Raw genomic sequence first — 19190 nt, 5'->3', positions numbered from 1 at the left:
GGGGGTCTGGCGGCATGGAGCCTGGGATGTGTGTGGGGCTCGGAGGCAGGGCGGCATGTGGGAAGGTGTGCCAGGTGTAGGTGTGAATCCCCGTCTGCCACTTGATAGCCGCGTGGCTTTCAGAATTCCTTTGGTGTCCGTGAGCCTCGGTCTCCTCATCTGCAGGATGTGGACAACGGCATCACTGCCTGGTTTTAACCACCGGCTCCATAAATGTGAGCTGATATCGTTAAGTCATGGTGGTGTATCATCTCCATCAGATGTCTTTGCAATTGCTCTGAAGTGGATTTTTCTTTCTGACCTTTCAGATCGCCAGTGTCCTGACGTCACAGAGCCCCTCTGTCCTCCTCACTTTGGTAAGTGGCTGGTGTCCAGGGATTGGACACCACGGGGAAGGGTTTTAGGGAGCTGCCCGCCTCTGCAGAGGATTTGGAAACTGGAGGAATGGTCATTGGGCAACACGTAGCGACACATCCTTCAAGATGGCTGAATACATCCGGGACCACGTCCTCCATCCTCCAGTGTCCCTGGAATGTGCCGGGTCCTGGCAGAAGACACCACGCCTACTCCAAGGGTTAAAACCCAGCTGGAGAATGTATTTGTGTCAGGCCGAGCTCACAGAGTTTGTGGATGTAGAATATCAATGTGCTTCCACCGTGTGTCTCCTCCATTGTTAATAGAATTTTAAAGACACACCTGTCGTGCCTGTCTGCGAGGTTGTTGGGCCCTTTGGCATCCGATATAGAATTGGGTACACTGAATGACCTGCCACGGCCTGGGGGTGGGTCGGGGTGCCCGGTGGGCCCCTGGCACCTTAAATAGGGCTGTGGCGGCCCTCCGGCAGCGAAATGGCTCAGAGAAGAGCCAGCTTTCTTGCACTTTTTTGACCTTGGGGAGTTTCAAATATGGAGAGTGTACAACCGTTCTTCCCTCCCAAAGTGACCCTTTTCTCTCGTTCATCGATTCTTTTTCAGAAATAGTTCTTCTTGGTTGTTTTTTTTTTTTTTAAAGCACTTCACATGGCGTCTTTTTTCCACTCTGCTGTTTTGATGGCCGAGCAGGAAGATTACGTGAGATGATTGTGGTCGGAGATGGCCCGGCGTGTTTTCTTTGGGGGGCATTATTCAGCGTTGGCCTGCTGTTCTTGAGGAAGAAGGGCACTTTGGAACGCCTTGCCTCTCTGGGGATGGCACGCTTTTCTCTGAGTCCTTTTTGTCTCCTTTCTTGTCTGAATTCCACTCTCCTCCCGGTCAGGGAAAGGACAGGGATGTACCACAGCTCCGTGGTGTCACTGAGAAGCGCCCTTCACGCCGGAGTCGGGTCCTACCCACATCTCCGGGAGGGCTGGATGTGACAGTGCTTTTTGGACCCCATCAGTGGGGAGTGTGTGCACACCTCCAGCCTGAGCTGGTTTTAGCTAAGTGATCTGAGGGAGGAGGCTTTCATGCACCTGAGATGCTGTTTGTGCAGCCCTTTCCTTTCCTCCAGGTTCAGGCTGCAGCAGAGAATGGACAGCTTGCCTTTGAGCAGGGGTGGGAGGGCAGGCTTGGCTGGGAGTTACCTGAACGGCAGGAAGGGATATGTTTGCTGGGCAGGGGTGGGGGCTCCAGGTTCTTCCCCAGTCCTGAGGCTGGATGGAGGAGGCGGGCCCTCCCCTGTAGGCGGTGGGGACCCTGTGTGCCTGCCCCACCCTTCATGCTCCCTCTGTCTCTACAGCGTGGCGTCAACACGGACAGTGGCAGTATCTGCAGGGAAGCCTCCTTCGAGGGCATCAGCGCGTGAGTCCTGGGGCCCCTGGAATGGTCTCCCTCCTCCCCCGCTCATCTCTTCCCCCGCAGGCCTTGCCCTGTCTGCAAGCTAGACACAAAATACACGAACAGGAGGATGCTGGGAAGGAGTCGGATTGGGTATTATGAGGAAATGTTTAGAAAAATGATTTGCCTAGGATCACTTCAACTTCTGCTTTTCTGTTGAGCTCCATAATGCAAGTGCAGACCTGCCCGGGCTTGGGGAGCACACACAGGCGGGGGCCTACTCTCCTTCTAGAGCCCTGCTCTCAGCTCTGTGGTCCTTGCTCTTCTCAGCCCCTCTCCTCAGTCCTGGCACTGACTTCTCCCAGCCTGAGTCCGCTGTTGCCCCAGTCTCAGAGAGCGACCCCCTTACCTGTCCTCGCTCCCCCCGTTTGGCTCCAGGCCCATCCTCCAAACCCTGCTCCCCCTCCTGGGCCTGTCCAGGCAGGAAGGCAGATGTGGGGCCTTGCCCTCCTTGTCCCCCTCATATCGAGGCCCCTGGAGAGAGCTTCCTGCTCCCTGGGCTGTGTCTCTGGGCCGGCTGGGGACTGGTCCTGGGGGTGGGGGGCGGTCTGTGGGGCTCCAGGCTGCGGCAGAGGAACCCTCGAGGGGGGCACTTGCTCCCCCAGGCTGCTGAGTGTGGCTGGCCCCCAGCCTTGCTCCTGGGTCTCCATCCCCAGCTCCTCTCCCACCGCACTTACTCTGTGCCACTGCATCCTGTCGTCCTTTGGTGGACCGAGGCGGTGACAGAGGAAGCGCCTAATAATTATGTATGAGCCTGAGCCACAGGGAGTTTGTGCATCTGTGTGATGTAGGGGTGATTAGGAAGGATTATGAGCTCATAAATATGTATCGCTCCCCCAGTGATAAGAGCAATGGGATGGGGGCGAGTATCAGGTTTGCTTCTCATTGCTCAAACCCCTGCATCCTCTTGGGAATTTCCCTGGAGTAGCCATGTGCTCGCTCTTTGAAATGCTGGCCGTGGAGCTGCCATGTCCCCCCAGGCCCTGGAGCCGAGCGGAAGGCGTGGGCCCAGCCTCCCTTGGTCCCCCAGCCCTGCCGAGGTGCCGCTGCCTGGCTCACCTGCCTCGACCAGCACCAACATCTGTGTTCCTGTGGGCTGCCCCCTCCAGCCTCCGCTAAGTCTCTGCCTCGTGGGGAGGGCCCTGAGTGAGAGGAGGGAGGTCACCTCACTTAACAGAGCGTGCCCTCTGAGCCTCAGCTCCTGCACGCATAATGGTGTTGCTGGGGCTTGCACGGGGTGAAGCAGGATCCTGCTCTGTCCCGGAGCCTGGCATGGAGCTGGTGCTCTAGAAACAGGTGTTCACTTGTTCACAAGCACATCCCCATCAAGCCCTGTTGCCCCCCTGAGCCTTAGTCTCCCCATCTCTGTGCAGTGGGCCGGGTGGACTTCGGGATCACTGATTATAAGATTCCCGATGCCAGTGCGTTGCAGGTTCTTTGCCGGCTCCCTCCAGAGGTTTCTGGTGCCGAGAATGCCTCCCCAGCACCCCAGGAACAGGTGTGGCAGTATGGGAGGGAGCTCTGGATGTGACCCCTGAGAGCAGAGCTCAGCTGGCCGCTCCCCAGGTTTTCCCAGAGAGGAGGCGTGGGCAGATTCCAGGGCCATCACAGTCAGTGGGCCGTGGCAGCTGAGGCCTCTTCCCTAGGAGGAGTCCTGCTGTGAACGGGACCTCAGCCTCTGGTCCCTGTTGCTCTGTGGGACCCCTCAGCCCCTACCAAGAGCCCAGAGGAGCCTGTGCTCTGCCAAACCTCCTCCCCACCCAGTCGGCATCTAGAAGCTTTTTTGGAGAGCCAGGGACTGTCTTAACTTTGCCGGTTCTCCCCAGGCCCTGGCCGGGCCCTCTTCGATCTGTAGTCCAGTCCAGATGGGGCTGACTTGGGGTACTCCCCAGCTGCTCGCTGCTGGGCTGAGAGCCTGCCCCCTGCCGCAGGCCGGAGGAGCTGGGGGATTGTTTCCATACCCATGTGTCTTGGCCAATGCACCGATGCACCGCTGGTGAGAGCCCTCCCACATGTGTCTCTGCTTCAGAGTCCCCTGGCCTGCCTGTGGTCCTCCCTCCCTTCCCTCTGGGGCACCCTTCGAGTAGCTCGGCCCTCAGGGGTTGCTCTGTTGGGTAGGAGCCTGCAGTGGGTGCCCCTACCCTGCATGCCACGGGTATGACTTTGGGCTCCAGTCTCTGCCTCCAGCTGCCTGCTGGAAAGTCCTGTCTGTATTCCTGGGCTCTGGGTGCCGCTCGGTCCCCTGCCTCCCACGCACCCTGGCTGCCAGCACCTTGACTTGGTGCCCTCGTGCCTTCTGCCACTGTCCTTGAGGGCTGCTGCAGCTCAGCCACATTCACCTGCCTGCCTCGTCTCCAGCTGCTGGCTGTGGATAATAATAGCCTGTTTCCTGAGCAAGATGAGTCTTGCTGTTGTCCCACTTTCCATCGGTGTCCATCACTGGTTGCTTCTTACTGCCCTAGTAAAGCATCTTATTCCTGGAAATTTGGGTTTTGACCCTTTTGGACTTCTCTGAAACACCCCACGTCTTGGATTTTTGATTGACCTGCTGTGGCAGAAGTTCAGGTTTGGCCTCTAGGTTTCTGCTGATGGGCCATCCCCGGCCACCTTTGTCCCTTGGCCTGGGGGGAGAAAGGAGCTTCTCGTAGAGCAGTGGCCTCACCTGTCCACCCAGTTAAGAGCTTCTTCACCTGAGCTCCGGCTAGCCCTGGCCACAGAACAGCTGGGTGGACAGGCGAGGGTAGGGGGGTGGTACGGAGGGCATGGGGCTTCTCCCTGTGGACTCCCTCCCACGGCTGCCTGGAGCAATTGGTTCCTGTAGGCTGGGAGCAAAGGGCAGACATGATAAATCTTTGCTAGCATCTGAGGAGGTAGACTTCTGAGCACATTTTCCTGAGAGAGGGAGAGAGAGAGGGAGGCTGACCCTGGAGGAGAAGATCTGCAGGGGCCAGGTGGCTCATGGTGGTGCCTACCTGCCAGGAGACAGTTCCCTCCAGAGCAGGCAGACTGCCCAGGAGCCCTGGGTCAGGGCAGTGAGTTGCGGAGGGCTCAGTTTCATGTCATTGTCTGAGAGAGAAATATGGTCGATATTTTACATCAGCTGGTTGTTCATGATAAGCATATTTCTTATCTTTTGGCATTTACTCAAATTGCCTTGCATATTTGAAGACAATTGGTTATAAGTTAATTCCATTTAAATAAGCAGTTTAATATGAAATTGCTGAATTTGGGGGGTTGCTAATGTAGGGATATAAATATTCAAAGATGTGAATTTTAATTTTTTTTTTTTTAAGATTTTCTTTCTTTATTTATTTGACGGAGAGAGAGACAGTGAGAGAGGAAACACAAGCAGGGGAAGTGGGAAAGGGAGAAGCAGGCTTTCCCACCGAGCAGGGAGCCCTTTGCCGGGCTCGATCCCAGGACCCTGGGATCATGATCTGAGCCAAAGGCAGATGCTTAACAACTGAGCCACCCAGGCGCCCCAAAGATGTGGATTTTTTTTTTTTAAGATTTTATTTATCTGACAGAGAGCGAGAGAGGGAACACAAGCAGGGGGAGTAGGAGAGGGAGAAGCAGGCTTCTCGCCTAGCAGGGCGCCTGATGCGGGGCTCGATCCCAGGACCCTGGGATCATGACCTGAGCTGAAGGCAGACGCTTATCGACTGAGCCACCCAGGCGCCCCAAGATGTGAATTTTCAAACCCAGGAAATAGAGGCACTTTGTTAAAGCCTGATGATCACAATGAAGTGCCGGTCTGTGGTGGGGGGACTTGGCTTTGTGGTTACTGTTAACTTGCATATCAAGTTACTCTTGGTTAACTTGAGCTTCTCATTATGGTCCATGGAATCTCCATGAGGAGACAGGAACCCGCCCCAAACCCTAGCAGGGGAAGGCAGTGGGGGGCCCTTGCAGGGCATGTTCTCCGGTGGGTCTCACCTCCTTCCTGGAGTTAGAAACTGCAGGGAGAAGGCCAGGGGCTTGGGGCAGGGGAGTTTGGGCCCATCCTGCTCACCCTTTGTCACCCATCCTTCAGGCTGAGCCCACCAGGGAATTACCCTAAGCTTCCAGGACACTTGCTCCCCACCCTCTTAGGCACTGGTGGATTTGTTGTTGTTTTTACCCAACCTGATACATGCTTATCATAGAAAATGCTAACTAGGATAGAGGCAATGGGGCGGGGGGAATGTCTTTTGGACTCTTCTGTGTGTGTCTTGGGTGTTTCTCTGAGTATTTTTGTATCCGAGTGCCCTTTTGTGTGAATCTATGTGTTTCTGTATGCATGTATATTTAGGGGTCGATCTTTGTGTATTAGTCTAAGCATATGCCTGTCTGGGTTTGTGTGTGTGTGTGTGTGTGTGTGTGTGTGTGTGTGTGTGTGTGTGTGTGTGTTGCATATACATCTGTGTGTGTCTGCCTGCACCTCTTCCTAAGTGCGTGCCTGCTTGGGTGTGTGTTCATCATGTTTGTTGTGTTTGCAACTGTGTGCTGGGTCACTTTGCTGCTCAGGTGTCTGTAGGAGCATGTGTGTATGTGTACGTACATTTTGTAAAGTGAAATTTTACTGCTGTGTTTTCCTGCTGAGTAGATAGGCCATTGCTTTTCCCAACGTCAAAGTGACATTTGGGGAAATGGGAGACAGAGTCTGTGTTGTCTTGATTTATGTCATCTGCTGCTCTGTTCTTGACTCTGAACGAGGTTGGCTGCCTGTGGTCTCTTTGATATTTCACAAGTAGGGCTTTGATTCTGCAACATTTCAGGTGACTTTGAGTTGGCCTTATTTGTGTAGTTAGGAGTGCCAAAAGCTTTGGAGATCTGGAGTCCTCCTAGCCTGTGAATGCCCCCTTCCCACTTCTCTCCTCTGTCCTTCCTTCTTCAGTGGGCTCAGCCAGCCGTGGGGGTGCCAGCTCCATAACCACGGCATTAGATAGGTGTTTTCAAACATCAGTAATGGGGCCATAGAGAGTCCCTGCTTGGTCATAAGCCAGCATGCCCTGTGTATAATAATCCTGACCTGAGATGGAGCAGGGCTTAGAATCCAGAGGGTTGAAGGCTTGCCCCAGCTTCTCTGCCGAGGCCTGTATTTTGTGCTGGACCATGCCATGCTTCCCCAGCTCTCTCACTGCCAGCTTGAGCTCTGGGTCACACATGGTGGGCCCTGACCTGATCTTTTTGTGTCTCCCAGGGTCCCCTTTCTAATTATGTTTATCTTGTCAAAGAACAACTTTTGGCTTTATAGATTTTTCTTTATTTTGTGTTTGCCTTTTATTTCATTGATTTCTGTGCCTTTTAATTTCCTTTTAATTTCTTTAGGTTTGTTCTTTCTCTAGCTTCTTGAGAAAAAAGAAAGGGACATGCTTGGGGATAGGAGTTTAGATCATTGTTTTCTTTCTTTCTTTTTTTTAAAGATTTTATTTATTCATTTGAGAAAGAGAGAGAGCACAAGCAGGAGAGGCAGAAGGAGAGAGAGAAGCAGACTCCCTTCTGAGCTGGGAGCCTGACGTGGGGCTCGATTCCAGGACCCTGAGATCATGACCTGAGCTGAAGGCAGATGCTTAACTATCTGAGCCACCCAGGTGCCGCATAGATCATTGTTTTCAGTGTTCTTTTCCACTAAATGCCTTTTCCTCTGGGCATTGTTTACCTGCGTTTCCCCAGTTCTGATATTTCATGCTTTTATTTTCTAATTTTGTTATTTCCTTTTTGAACAGCACATCCTTAGAAGTCTGTTGCTTAATTTCCAAACAAATTGGGATTTTACAGTTTTCCTCCTGTTACTGATTTCTTGTTTTTTTATGATAATTTTTTTTATTATGTTATGTTAATCGCCATATATTACATCATTAGTTTTCGATGTAGTGTTCCATGATTCATTGTTTGCGTATAACACCCAGTGCTCCATTCAGTACGTGCTCTCTTTAATACCCATCACTGGCTAACCCATCCCCCCGCCCCCCTCCCCTCTGTGACTTTTTAAAAATTTTTTATTGTTATGTTAATCACCATACATTACATCATTAGTTTTTGATGTAGTGTTCCATGATTCATTGTTTGTGCATAACACCCAGTGCTCCACGCAGAATGTGCCCTCTTTAATACCCATCACCTGGCTAACCCATCCCCCCACCCCCCTCCCCTCTAGAACCCTCAGTTTGTTTTTCAGAGTCCATCATCTCTCATGGTTCGTCTCCCCCTCTGACTTACTCCCCTTCATTCTTCCCCTCCTGCTATCTTCTTCTTTTTCTTTTTTCTTAACATATGTTGCATTATTTGTTTCAGAGGTACAGATCTGTGATTCAACAGTCTTGCACAATTCATAGCGCTCACCACAGCACATACCCTCCCCAATGCCTATCACCCAGCCAGCCCATCCCTTCCACCCCCCACCACTCCAGCAACCCTCAGTTTGTTTCCTGAGATTAAGAATTCCTCATATCAGTGAGGTCATATGATACATGTCTTTACTGATTTCTAGTTTAATTCTACTGTAATCAGTGAGTATTTTCTGTATCTCAGTGCTTTGAAAATTGTTGAAACTTCCAGTATATGATGACTATGATAAATGTTTCTTGTGTGCAGTTTTGAACAGAAGTGGAGAGGAAGGGCCTTGTTCCTCATCTTAGGGGAAAGCTTTTCATCTTTGACCATTAACTATGATGTAGGCTGTGTGTTTTTTGTAGATACCTTTATCAGGTTGAGGAAGTTCCTTTCTCTCCCTAGTTCATTGAGTGTTTTTATCATGAAAGGTTGTTGGATTTTGTAAGATCCTTTTTCTACATCTGTGTGGTTTTGTTCTAAATTCTGTTAATATGGTGTATTATATGATTCTTTTTGTCTGTTGAAGTAACCACATTCCTGAGATAAATGTGACTTGGTCGTGGTGTATATCCTTTTGATATGTTGGTGGATTTTGTTTGTTAGTGTTTTGTTGAAGATTTTTTTTTTGTGCCAGTGTTCATGAGAGATTTCCAGCTATAGTTTCTTATGATGTCTTGGTTTTGGTATCAGGGTAATTCTGAGCTTGTAGAATGAGTTGAAAAGTGTTCCTTCCTCTTCTAGTTTTAGTAAGTTAAGAGTTAATGAAAGATTGGTGTTAATGTGTTTTTAAACATTTGGTATTCATGATGAAGGCATTTGATCCAGGGCTTTTCTTTGTGAGGAGGTTTTAATTACTAATTCAGTGTCTACTTATCATAGGTCTATTTGGATTTTTTTTTTCTTGTATCGGTTTTGGCAGTTTGTGTCTTTAAGAATTTGTCTTTTTCTTTCTTTTTTTTTTTTAGAGATTTTATTTATTTGAGAGAGAGAGAGAGAAAGCACAAGCAGGGGGTAGGGCAGAGGAAGAAGGAGAAGCAGGCTCCCCACTGAGCACAGAACCAGATGTGGAGCTTTATCCCAGAACCCTGGGATCATGACCTGAACTGAAGGCAGAAGCTTAACTGACTGAGCCACTCAGGCATCCTGGAATTTGTCTTTTTCATCTCAATTATCCAGTTGTTGCCATACAGTCGTTCATTATATTCTCTTATAATCCTTTTAATTTTTGTTAAATCAGTAATAATGTCCCCTTTTTTATCTCTGGTCAGTAACTTGAGCCTTCTCTTCGTTTCTTGGTCAGTCTAAAACTGTCAATTTTGTTGATCTTTTCAAAGAACCAATTTTTATCCCACTGATTTTTCTCTACTGTTTTTCTATTCTCTATTTTGCTTATTTCTGCTCAAATTTTTATTATTCTATTCCTTCTGCTTGCTTTGGGTTTAGTTTCCTCTTCTTTTTCCAGTTTCTTTTTTAAAGATTTTGATTTATATTTGTTAGAGAGAGAGAGAGTGCACCATGTGTTGGGGGAGAGGGGCAGAGGGAGAGAGAGAGAGAGAGAGAGAGAGAATCCCAAGCAGGCTCCATGCTCAGTGCGGAGCCTGGCGTGGGCTTGATCTCAAGACCCTAAGATCATGACCTGAGCCGAAATCAAGAGTCTGATGTTCAACCAACTGAGCCACCCAGGTGCTCCTTCTTTTTCTAGTTTCTTAAGGTAGAAGAGTAGGTCATTGGTTTGAGATAACTTTCTTCCTTTTTAACATCGGTATTTTTGGCTATTAACTTCCTTGTAAGCACTACTTTAGCAGCATTCTGTAGGTTTTGGTATGTTGTGCTTTTGTTTCCATTCGTCTCAGTATTTTCAGTTTCCCTTCTGATTTCTTCATTGACCTATTGGTTATTTAAGAGTATAAAATTTAATTTCCACAGATTAGTGAGTTTTTCTTCTGTTACTGATTTCTAATTTCATTCCAATGTGCTTGGAGGACACACTCAATATGATTTCAGTCCTTATAAGTTTATTGGGAGTTGTTTTATGGCTTAACATACGATCTATTCTGGAGAATGTTCCATGTGCACTTGAGAAAATGGGTATTCTACTGGAGGGTGGAGTAGTCTAGAGATGTCTGTTAGGTGTAGTTGCTTGATAGTGTTGCTTAAGTCTCCTATTTCCTTGTCAATCTTCCATCTAGTTCTATCCATTATTGCAAGCAGAGTATTGAAGTCTCAGGTATTGTTGAGTTATATATTTCCCCTTCAATTCTGCAGTTTTTGATTCCTATATCTTGGGGCTGTGTTGTTAGGCGCAATTTATGTTTATAATTATTATGTCTTGTTCATGAATTTATCTTTTAATTTGTATAAAATGTCCTTTATCTTTAGTAAATTTTTTTGTCTTAACCCTTATTTTGTCTGATATTAATAGAGCTGTTCCAGCTCCCTTTTGGTTTCTCTTTGCATAATACATCTTTTCTTATCCTTTCATTCTCAACCTGTTTGTGTTTTTGACTCTAAAGTGTGTCTTTTTAGAACATTTACTTGTATCATGTTTCTTTTAATTCCTTCTGCCAGTCCCCGCCTTTTAATTGGAGAATCACATCTATTTACATCTAAAGTAATTGCTGGTAAGGAATGACTTCCTTCTGCCATTTTGTTACTAGTTTTGATATGTCATATGTCATTTTTGTTCCTCAGCTTCTCCCATTACTACTTTCTTTTGTATTTAATTGATTTTTTTGTGATACATTGTTTTTATTCCTTTTTCATCTCCTTTTCTGTATGTTTAAATTATTTTCTTAGTTATTACCTGGGGGACTACAAGTGACCTCATAAACTTGTGACAGTCTAGTTTTCGTTAATGTCAACTTAATTTCAGTAGCATACAACAACTTTGCTTCTGTATAGCTCCATGTTGTCCCCTCCTTTGTGCTGTTGTTGCATACAGATTGCATCTTCACATGTTCCATTAGTCAACACAGATTTACAATTACTGCTTTATGCAGTTGTCTTTTAAGTCAGAGAGGTGAAAAAAGGAGTTACAAAAAAATACATTTGCTCTGTCGCTTTACTTGCCTATGTAATTATTTTTATCGATGCCTTTTTTTCTTCACGTGGATTCAAGTTACTCTAGTGTTCTTCACTACAGTCTGAAAGATTCCCTTTAGGATTTCTGGTAGGAGAGTCTTCTAGCAATAAATTCTCTATTTTTGTCTGTCTGGGACTGTTTTAATTTTCCTTTCATTTTTGAATCATAGCTTTGCTGGATATAGAATCTTGGTTGACCCTTTTTTTTTCTTTCATCCTACTGCCTTTTGGCCTTTATGGTTTCTGATGAGAAATCCGCCATTAATCTTACTGAGAAGTCCTCGTATGTCATGCATTTTTTTTCTCTTACTGCTTTCAGGATTTTCTCTTTGTCTTTTGACAGATTATATGTCTGAGTGTGGGTTTCTTGGGATTTATCCTTTTCAGAGTTTATTGGGCTTTGTGTATGTGTAGATTCATGTTTTTCATTAAATTGGTAAAGTTTGGGGCCTTTTTTTTTTTCTTTTCAAAAATTCTTCTCCTTTATCTTTCTCCTTTTTTTCTGGGACTCCTATTGTGTGTATGTTGGTATACCTGACAAAGGAAGCTGTGGCCTTTAGGTCTGCCTAGTGAGAGTAGAGGATGGTGTTTTGCAGCCGAACAGCATGTTCTCTGACTGCACCTAGAGCACTTGGCCTGCCTGCAAGTCTGGGGCAGGAAGTGAGCAGCAATCCTTCTATGGGCCCGGGGGTCATGAAGTTAAAGCTTGGGGCCCTCTCTGGGTCATGCCATCTCTTGGTATGCCTTAAAAGAGGTATTTCTTGTGGGGAGATGATAGACCACTGAACTAATAGGCTTGATTTGTTTTTCCTCTACAGGTTTAATGTCAATAACACCATTCTTCATCCGGAAATTGTGGAGTGGTGAGTATTGCTTATGGCTACTTTGGCTATTTGTTGTGCTCCGCTCAGGAAGCTGAGAGACCCTGCCCCATCTCAGAGAGCCCCTCAGACAAGATAGTCCCCAGAACAACTCTCTTCTCTGTTTTTTTCTTTTTGTGTGTGTGTGTGAGTTGGTCTGACTTTCCAAAAGGGCCTGAGTCACTTGAAGGTCAGTTGAATTTTTCTTATCTTTTATTTAGGAGACTTTTAAAAACTCCTGCCATGAATGAGCCACGCTCATATAGCTCAGAGTAGATAATAAAAACAGTGAAAATAAACATCATACATAATCCTGTTACCAGAAAGGTAAACATGTTTTCCTCGTGTTGCTTCTGTGTCCTGACAAGCTGGCATCCTGTTGTATGTGTTCTTATGTTGCCTCCGTTCCTTCCGTGCTGATACCGGCAGCCTGTACGTACCTGCAGCATAACTGGTTTCTGTTAGGTCACAGCAGGGCAAACCTTCTCAGGTTGGGCATCATCACCTCTGCGGGCCCTGGAAGTGGCCCTCCCACTCAAGCAGGCATTTTGGCCTCAGACTGGAGACTCAGTTGTAGGGCAAGAGAGGTAAGTGGTTGCCACTTAGGAGGCTGCTGCAGGATCCAGGTGGCAGTAGAAGGGCAGTGTGACAGAGTTGAGAGTAGAGTGGTGGTCAAGGGGAACACCCCTGGGAGGAGCTGGCTGTGACCTGGGTGAAGGCTGGAGTTGAAGGTGACTCCAGTTTTTTGTCCTGAATGGCTGGGTAGTGTGTCAGTGGGACGGGGATGGCTGGGAAGAGCAGGTGCTGTGGCCGATCAGGGACTTGTTTGGGTTGTGTTGAGTCTGAAGCAGGTTCCAGTGGGAGCGAGGCTGGGCCAGAGGTGGAAATCCAAGCACCATCACAGGCATTGGTACTGACCGTGAGAGCACTGGAGGGTAGCCCTCCAGTGGCAGCCACACTCACTCTGAGGATGGGGCCTGTGTCCTTTCAGCACACAGCCGCCTTTTCTTGTTTTTATAAAGTCACTGATGCCTGGCCCATCTGTAGCTCCCAGTTGACAGAAGAATAAATCCTGGATACTCAGGAATGGGCCCGCACCCACTTACGCCCCGCATGTGACACTCCCTCATGGCGGCTTACAGTTTGGACGCTTTGGAGACCGTGCTGGCTTGTACGCTCCAGCATCTCCTGAGGAACAAGTCACTAGTTCGTTACTTTGGAACAGGCATGCTTTAATTCTAGTGACATTTCCAAGGCTCTGAGGTGGATTCCGCATTCATAAGAATACTTCCCAACTTTATCAAAGCTGGCAGCAGAAAGGACTTATTTGACATTTGATGGCAGTAGAACTATTTTAGAAATGTCACATTGTCCTTACTGCCTCAAGGGTGTGTTTTAATAGTGTGGGTTCTGGCCTCTGTAATGACTGCAGTCATTCTCGAGTGAGATCCATGGTGGTCACGATCACTGCCCTCTTGGAGGAAGTGAAGGAAGGGTTCTGGGTGGAATGACAGGCTGGTCCCTCGTTTCCGGGAGAGTGGGTTTTCTGTGACATTAAATTATGATTGACATAATTTACAATTTATGATTGACACATCTTTGGGTGCCTGTGTCCCGAACGCTTTCATTACCCGCTCTGTCTAGGCCCCATGGAGGGGGGCTGCCTGCGGTGACAGAAAAGCCCTCCACTCAGGCACATCCAAACGCTAACCCTAGCCTGTCCCCTCGGCAAGTCGCTTAAGTGTTCTGAGCCTCAGTTTCGTCTGCCAGTGGCTATGCAGTGATATCTAACTTGTGAAGATTCACCAGGTGTCTTAGACCATTCGGGCCGGCATAACAATTACCATGGTGGGTGGCTCATAAACAACAGAAATGTGTTTCTCACAGTTCTAGAACCTGGGAAATCCAAGACTGAGGTGCTGGCAGACTCGGTGTGTGGTGAGAACCCACTTCCTGATCCCTAGGTGGCCGTGTTCCCACAGTGTCCTCACAGGACAGAAGAGGCGGGGAGCTCTCTGGGGTCTCTTTTATAAGGGCACCAGTCCCATTCACGAGAGTTCTGCCCGCATGACCTGTTTGCCTCCCAAGTCCCCACCTCTGAATACCAACACAGTGGAGTTTAGGTTTCAGTGTATCAGTTTTGGAGGGAGACCCATATTCATTCAGCCTATAGCACTGAGCCTTGGTTTCCTCACATGCAAAGCAGAAGTGCTCTCCCTTGATGTGCAGCCCGTGTCTGCCTGGTGGACGTCAAGTCTCAAGCACACTTAGCTCACTGCTGAGTAAAACCGCCATTTTCTTCATGGCTCTGATTTCTTTGAGAGGACTTACTGATTGAGCCTCCTGAGGATATGTAAGTCCAAGTAGCTCTTTCCTTTCTGTCCCTCTTGTTGTTCTGGGATTTTATCCTTTGTAGCACCAGGTCATGAGGTGTGGAAGGAATGGACATGGGGTCCTGTGGCCTTGAATTCCTGCCCGCCGGCTCCCACAGAAGTCAAGTGCTAACTCAGCTTAATACAATGTCTGTTGCCTTTTTTAAAAAAAATTGATTTGAGAGAGAGAGAGACAGAGTGTGTGTGTGTGTGTGTGTGTGTGTGTGCGCGTGAGTGAGGGGGAGGGCCAGAGGGAGAGGGAGAGAGAATTCCAAGCAGACTCCCCGCTGAGTGCAGAGCCCGATGGGGGGCTCAATCTCATGACCCTGAGATCATGATCTGAGCCGAAATCAAGAGTTGGACGCTTAACCAACTGAGCCACCCAGGCGCCCTGTCTGTCGCCTTTTGAGACTTCTTGTGTACAAGGCGCTGTGCTAAGCACTTGACATTTGTCCCCTTATTCAAAGAGGTATTTTGTTTATGCTCTAAGCTAGGTGCTCTGATTATCCCCATTCTACAGATGAGGAAGCTGAGGCACAGGGAGGGGATTTGCCTGAGAAAAAGCCAGGAGCTGAGCCCAGGCAGGTAGTCCCAGGATCTTGTGCTGCCCCTTGTGTATCTGAGGGGCACCCTAGAGGGGATGGGGGTGGGGGTTTGCCTGACTTTCAGCCGTGCTCTCGGTCCTCTCTTGGCCATGGGAGACACAGGGGTGCTCGGAGGGCCTGGTATGGCTCTGTGTGAGGCCAGGGTATAGTGAGGGTGGAGGCCAGGGGCTGTGCAGCTGAGCTTCCTCTCGCTCCACACCCCCTGCTACTGACATACCCCAGCTCCCTGTTAGCCACTGGACTGGGGGTCTGGGATTCCTCCCAGGGCCGGTCTGATAGAGGCCAGGAACAGCCTCTCCCAGCACAGAGGATGCTTCCTTCCTCCTTGTTTTTGTGGATGTCGTTCATTTCCTCTCTGTGACTGCTTTATTGTTTCTCATTCGCTCAAGCAGTGCCTTTGTGATTTCCTGTAAATTCCTCTATAATCATACTCTTTCCTGGAAACATGAGATCATAACTGATAATTTCTCATGCTGGGTATTGCAGTTCGAATGTGGAGGTCAAAAGTTGAAACTTGAGAGCAGGCGTCTCAATTCCATAATTTAGGCTGTGGTTCCACTCTCCTGTTCCGCAGATGATTAAATTGATCTGAAGTTAGGATAGGAAATAGAGGGAGATACTTTTGTACCGTCTTAATAGCTCCGTGCCTGGGATTCCAGTTAAGTACCTCTGGAAGCGTCACAGAAGAACAAGCATGTCAGCAGTTGCCGTGTGCCTTCTTGGGTTTTAAGTGAGACTGTGTTAAATTGAGTCACACACCGATTTTAGAACTGTTAATTACACAGAGTGAAGGTGTCCTGTGTGTGTTAATCAGGCAGGGGAGTAACATAGCTGTTTCTCCTTCCCTGCCTTTTCTGTGCTCGGGAGATGGCGAGGTGTGGATGGTTCAGGGGCAGAAGCACGGCAGGATCCTGCGTCCTGGGTAACATGTCCCAAATTAGAAAAGATACGTAGATGATGACCTAGATTCTTGGACTGTGTGAAAAGTATTTCAGTTGGGTTGCTCTCTTTGTCTCCTGAGGAAGAGGCATTTAACCCTACGTTAGCGAGAAAGCCGAGTGGACAGTGGGGATCCTAGGGCAGAGTGAGGCCTTGAATGACCATATGCCAGAAGGCAGGAGGTGGGGTGTGGGCGCCATCCGGCAGAAAGGAAGGCACGGCTGGGCCCCGGGCCGGCACATTGAGGTGGACCCTCCCATGCCTCCCCTGTGTGCAGCCCGTGTCTGCCTGGCCCACGTCAAGTCTCAAGCACACTTAGCTCACTGCTGAGCGAGACCGCCATTTTCTTCATGGCTCCAATTTCTTTGAGAGGACTTATTGATTGAGCCTCCTGAGGATATGTAATTCCAAGTAGCTCTTTCCTTTCTGTCCCTCTTGTTCTGGGATTTTGTCCTTTGTAGCACCAGGTCATGGGGTGTGGAAGGAATGGACGTGGGGTCCTGTGGCCTTGAGTTCCTGCCTGCCGGCTCCCACAGAACCATCCCCTCTGCACATTCATCTCCAGGAGAGATGGAATTCCTGTCCCTTCAAATGGGTTTTGTTCACCACGGTGGCACTTTGATGCTTAGAGACTGATTTTGAATATACTTCATCCTGTATTGGTACTATTTTATTTTGTTTATTTTTTTAAAGATTTTTTTTTATTTATTTGACAGAGAGAGAGAGAGCACAAGTAGGCAGAGTGGAAGGCAGAGGGAGAGGGAGAGGGGGCTCGATCCCAGGACCCGCGGATCATGACCTGAGCCAAGGGCAGATACTTAACCGACTGAGCCACCCAGGCGCCCCTGTCTTGCTACTGTTTTAATCAGTGGAGAATTCAAACCTCAGCTAATTAGTGTCTTAATCCTGGGTTTAATGCCCAGAAGCAGTTTTGTGACCTATGCATATTGAAGGGGAAAAAAACCAGATTGCACAAATAAATCTCAGCTGAGTCTGGTTTTTGTCATTTCTAGCCTGTTGCAGGGGACTCTGGGCCTGATGTGGTGGAGGAGCCTTCTCCCCCCACTTCTGTTCCCCTGCCTGGGGTGCTGCCTTGCCATGTGAGTGGCCCCCTGGGTGCATTGATGCTCACAGGCAGGGCCACAGGCCAGGGGACTCTGCATGATGGCCTATATCGCCTGCACATGTCAGCCATCTCCTCTTGCTAGTCAAAGAGTCTGTTGTTCTCAGCCCAGACTTGTGAACTGCATCTGTGTTGTTCTGTCCCAAAGCTGCGTCCTCTGGTGCCTCATGGAGGAGGAGGCCTTGGTCCTGTTCTGGGGATAGAAGACTTGCAGATCACATTTCTTACCCCCACCCCACACATGCTGGGGCCAGACGAGGCTCGGGCTGAGTATGACCCTAGGCAGCCCTCACTCTGGAGGGCCTGGGACAGCGGAAGCTGGACCGTGGTGGAATCCTTTCTTCCTTATCTTTTCGTGTCCAGGAGTCATAGAAATAGCCTCATCAGACTCAGGGTGCTCAGTCCTTCCTGAAGATAGGGAGAAACTGCTGAATGCTGGAAGGTTTTGTTATTTTGTACAGTCATCTTAAAAAGTGTTTCTGGTGCTTGCGTCCTGGAGAGAACTGGGCCAGGCTGGATGCCTGGCACCTGGGCAAGACTTAGACCCAGAGTGCCCTATGGATAATCAGGTCAGCCGGCACACGGCAGACACCTGTTCTCAGGGCCTTTAAAGCTCGGATTCAGTTGGGCCAGGCCGGTTTTGTTGGAGAACCGCCTTTATGGCATAATTTGTCCTGGTTCAGTTTGATTTTTTTTTTTTTTTAAACATGACTTAAAAATAAGTCCTGAGTAAACCAGGTAAAGTCCTGGTTTGTCATCTTCCACAAATTCAAACTAGGAAGGAAAGCAGGCCTCAGCATCGGTGGTCAAAGTGCTGGCGTCTCTGATGGGAAGAGAGTGTGGTTTGGGCACCAAGTCTCCTTGGAGAAGCTGGTGGCCTGCTTTTCCCAGCCCCTCTGTAGACTGGGGTGCTCCCACTGCAGGGAGGGGTTGTGGGGAGAGCCTGTGCAGTGGGCTCCTGGGGTTCAACTCTTAGGGCTGCCTCTTCCTCGCTCTGTGGCTCAGGGCAGGGCGTTGGCTGTGGCAGTTTGGGCTGCTGGAGCCCGGGCAGGCTGTGCCCCTGTCCTGCGCAGGGCAGGCCTGGCTGAGCCATATCCCACGATGTCTGCCAAACTCCCCAAGGTGGGGTGGAGGAACCCTCTTTTTCTTCTTTGAAAAGAGCCATGAGCTCTCCTTTTTGGAAGTAAGGCATTTTCCAGCTTTGGTGCAATGCCCAGGTACTCTTTCTAATCCTGGTTCCTGCGTGTCTGTTTTGGGCCAAGCCCTTGGGGTGCGGCGACCCTGCCCCCCAGGACCACGGCCTTTTTGGGAAGAGACTTAAATGTAAAAAGAGTCACGCGTGTGGTAGCTCTCCAAGGATACCCATAGACTGCCCTGGAAACGTAGGGAAGGGGTATGGGGGAGCCCCTCCTCCACCTCGGGAAAGGTGTGGTTCGGGTGGGAGCTAGAGGTGAAAGGGCCTGAGCAGAAGAGTCGCTGTGGGGCTGAGGGGAGGTAGGTGGTGGAGACAGGCATGGGAAGGCTCGTGAGTAGTTTTAACTCCATCCCGAGGACATTTAGAGGTCCCCAAAGCTTTTAAGCAAGGAAAAGCATGGTCGCATTTGTGTTTCCTAAAGATCCCCAGCTGCTGTCAGTGAGCACAGAGGCCTGGAGGCAAGAAGAGGCCGGAGAGTTGTCCAGGCTGGAGGCAGTGGGGTCTGGATGGAGAGAAACGGAGGGTCTGAGAGAGGTTGTAGCGCCGAGAATTGAAGCCCTTGGTCGTCACTTGGATGTGGGAGCAGTGGACGGATGACACGAAGGTGTCTGGGATGATGCGCAGGTGTCTGTTTGAAGCAGCAGGGGTGTGGCGGAGCTGTGGGGTGAGGTGGGGGAGTTTGTGTCAGGCTGAGCTGTAGGAGCCTGGGGGGCTTACAGGGGCAGGTGCAGCGGAGAGCCCTGTGCCAGAGACTGGGCTTTGGGAGCAGGGAAGGGAGATGGAGGAGGGGTAGCAGCCCAGTGGTGCCAGAGGATCCAGGGCTCCCTGTGCTTCCTCTCGGCGGTCATGGACTGCCTCTGGATTTGGCAGCCTGGAGTCCTTCTCC

General features: G+C 49.2%; 1 protein-coding gene across 1 annotated transcript in view; it reads left to right on the top strand.

The window, feature by feature from the left end:
- The window catches only part of PEPD (peptidase D), a 111380-nt gene that overhangs the window by 23462 nt on the left and 68728 nt on the right, over positions 1-19190 (top strand). Inside the window, exons 5-7 of the mRNA XM_028123686.1 lie at positions 309-356; positions 1717-1778; positions 12029-12073. Of these exons, the coding sequence (XP_027979487.1) occupies positions 309-356; positions 1717-1778; positions 12029-12073 (155 nt within the window). The remainder of the gene's footprint in view (positions 1-308; positions 357-1716; positions 1779-12028; positions 12074-19190) is intronic.

Source organism: Eumetopias jubatus, unplaced genomic scaffold (assembly GCF_037043125.1).
Source record: "Eumetopias jubatus isolate StellerSeaLion01/CBP00866 unplaced genomic scaffold, mEumJub1_p1.0 scaffold_10, whole genome shotgun sequence".
NCBI lineage: Eukaryota > Metazoa > Chordata > Mammalia > Carnivora > Otariidae > Eumetopias > Eumetopias jubatus.
This window is presented reverse-complemented; position numbering and strand designations above follow the sequence as displayed.